Source organism: Hipposideros armiger, unplaced genomic scaffold (assembly GCF_001890085.2).
Source record: "Hipposideros armiger isolate ML-2016 unplaced genomic scaffold, ASM189008v1 scaffold_176, whole genome shotgun sequence".
In the NCBI taxonomy this organism is placed as follows: domain Eukaryota; kingdom Metazoa; phylum Chordata; class Mammalia; order Chiroptera; family Hipposideridae; genus Hipposideros; species Hipposideros armiger.
In genome coordinates this window covers 2922110-2924827 of record NW_017731526.1, presented here as the reverse complement: position 1 = coordinate 2924827, position 2718 = coordinate 2922110, and the positions used below count along the sequence as shown (strand labels likewise).

General features: G+C 35.7%; 1 protein-coding gene across 1 annotated transcript in view; it reads right to left on the bottom strand.

Annotated features, from left to right (window-relative positions):
• SLC9C1 (solute carrier family 9 member C1) overlaps positions 1-2718 on the bottom strand; it is a gene marked incomplete at its 3' end in the record, with an annotated part of 41178 nt that overhangs the window by 2500 nt on the left and 35960 nt on the right. Inside the window, exons 12-13 of the mRNA XM_019652229.1 lie at positions 2142-2160; positions 459-553 (exon numbers count right to left, since the gene is read on the bottom strand). Coding sequence (XP_019507774.1) covers positions 459-553; positions 2142-2160 — 114 coding nt within the window. The remainder of the gene's footprint in view (positions 1-458; positions 554-2141; positions 2161-2718) is intronic.

Here is a 2718-nt window from a genome sequence, read left to right as displayed (position 1 = left end):
GACTTTGAGGAACTCACTGCTTTCTGTGGAGACTTGCATCTAAAGAAATCATTACAAGTGTATGCTAAGTATTAAGGGAGGATGTGTCTTGGGAAGATGTGCCTGGGAGGATTAGGAAGTCTTTCACCTTAGTGAGTCATTCAAGTAGTCTAAAAAAAGAGAGAAAAGTAAAAGCAGTTTACAGCTTAGCTTTGAGAGGCAAAAGGAGAAAGGCAAGAGCATCTCAGTCAAAAGGAGCAGCTTGGTCAAATGCACAGAAGTGTGAATGAGTGGAGCAAGTCAGGAAAACTGAAAGTAGGTGATTTGGCCTGATTGTGGGGTGTAGAGCAGACAGTGGCTTGGACACATAACACTGGATGATCCCAAATTACCAGACAGAAGCAAAAAAAATAATTTGCACAATTTCCTAAATGCAGTGGCTTGGGAGGATGGAAGCTTTCTCTTAATGATATACTTACTCTCGTTTCTCACCAAAGCTTTCTGCTGCACCTACCAGCATCTGGACTGCACTCTGGGATAGAGTCTCATGTCTGTATTGTCTCTGGTAGCTGGCCTAAAAGAAATGTTAAGTCAAATCATTGTATAGTGTGAATAACAATGGCAACTTAATATTCATTCCCCTTATGGAAAACTGTGAGAAAGAAGTCACAATCCCCAAGTATTCTAGTATCTTTATAAAAAGAATCTATGAGTCAACTCTAGACCATGGGATCAATGAAGACGGTAGGTCAGAGCTTTGGATAGGATCCAACTGGTTCTGTAGGAAACTAGGATTCTGCCAGATGTTAATTATATTTTCAAAAATAACTGGAGTTCTGTGACCAAATAAGCATGGGACCTGCTGTAAGCTGTATTCCCATTTTAAAAGTTCATATGCATATTAGAATATTAAAGGCTCTTAGAAATCCTACAGTGAAGGATCCTGCTTTACATTTTTATTTAGTGCCATTTTTCCAGGTAGTTTGACAACAGAATGCTGTTGTCTTCAGTCTGTTATTAGCATTAAATCAACTGCTACTGTTGTGCAGGACAGTTCACTCATTCATTCAGTCTGTATATTGCACACCCATCCTGCTTCAGGCACTATTGCTTCATGCTGGGGAAGCCACTGTCTGGCACTGCCCCTGGCCTCTGTGTGCTGAACACTGTTGAGATTCATTGTACGGACCAACTTCCAAAACTGGAATATATAACTAAAGATTCCTGGGTTCTGTAGAAGATATTCTGTCTGCACAATAATTTATGGGTATTCAAACATGGTTTTAATATCTTGGGGATTAACTAGAAAGAGATACAACTAAATTTGAGGATGAGGGAACAAAGGCTATTTACCTGTAATGATAGGAATTCAACAGAGTAGCACTTTCCTCCAAAAATTTAATTAAAATACAATGAAAGGTTTAAATCTTTATCCTCAAAGATAAACATTGTAGTTTATGGAAAATAAGGCAACTGAAAATAATATGGAATTCATGAAAGCTTAGCAACACAAATGACAAAACATTTAGTTACTAGAAAAATGTTAATTCTTAAATTATCGTTCACACCAAAAGGTAAGGAGAATTAAGAAAATGGTTGATTCCTAAAAATAACTGCCATTTATTGAGTTCTCTACTATACTATTGAATTAACTGATTTATATATATATATATATATATATATATATATATATATATATATATATATATATGTGTGTGTGTGTGTGTGTGTGTTACATAAAATTATTTAATTTTTACAACACGTTTATGAGGAAGGTATTCTGAACACTATTTTATTGATGAGAAAGCCGAGGCCCAGGGAGTTAAATAGTTTTCCCAAGATCACATTAAAACTCAGCTCTCTCTAAATATAAAGCCTGTCTCTCCTTTCCCCCAGGTGGTAGGCTGCCCTCTTCTACGCCATGTCTTACCATGATGCGTTTCGTCTTCTAATGAAAAATAGTAGAGTGTTTCTCCAGTTAACCAGAACTGGCTGAGATTTAAATAAGCCCTCTCAAACCTTTGAAAAACTATAATAGACTAATTAATATTAATGTTAGAATTGAGATTGCAGAAACCAAACCAACATAAACATGAAAATATGTCTAGAATGAAGAAGGTGAGGTGAGCATCTGGAGAACAGAGCAGAGAGATCCAACCTACTTTGGAAAAACAGAATTTCCTGATCAAGAACCACACATGGCACAAAATCAACACAGATATAATAGTAGAAAACAAACACTTAAGGCAAGAAACCAAAAAGGTACATGGAATATATATATATATATATATATATATATATATATATATATATATATATATTTTTTTTTTTTTTTTCCCCCCAAAAAAAACCATAGCATAAAGAAGGCCCAACAATGAACATTTTGAGAGGATGATCATGGCAACTAGTCAAAATCCTGGCCTGGATAAAAAAATGTTTATTAAGCTATTGCAATTTCCTAGAATCTTACATGCTTCTATGTTACAGAATTTCTTTAGTTTTTACCCAAGATTTTACACAGAAACCTACCACCTTCTCCCTGCAGTCATTAGTGAACTTGGTGGTATCATTTTATGAAAAACTGATATGATGGGCAGAGATGGGCAGTGTCACGGAACCAACAGCATAACACATCTGAAGGTTAAGCTCAGTTGTAATTCCTGTCATTGGGCTATGTGAAATTCCCAGTTTCTCATAATTAAACACCTTTTACTTAAGCTTATTTGGGTGGATTCTTTT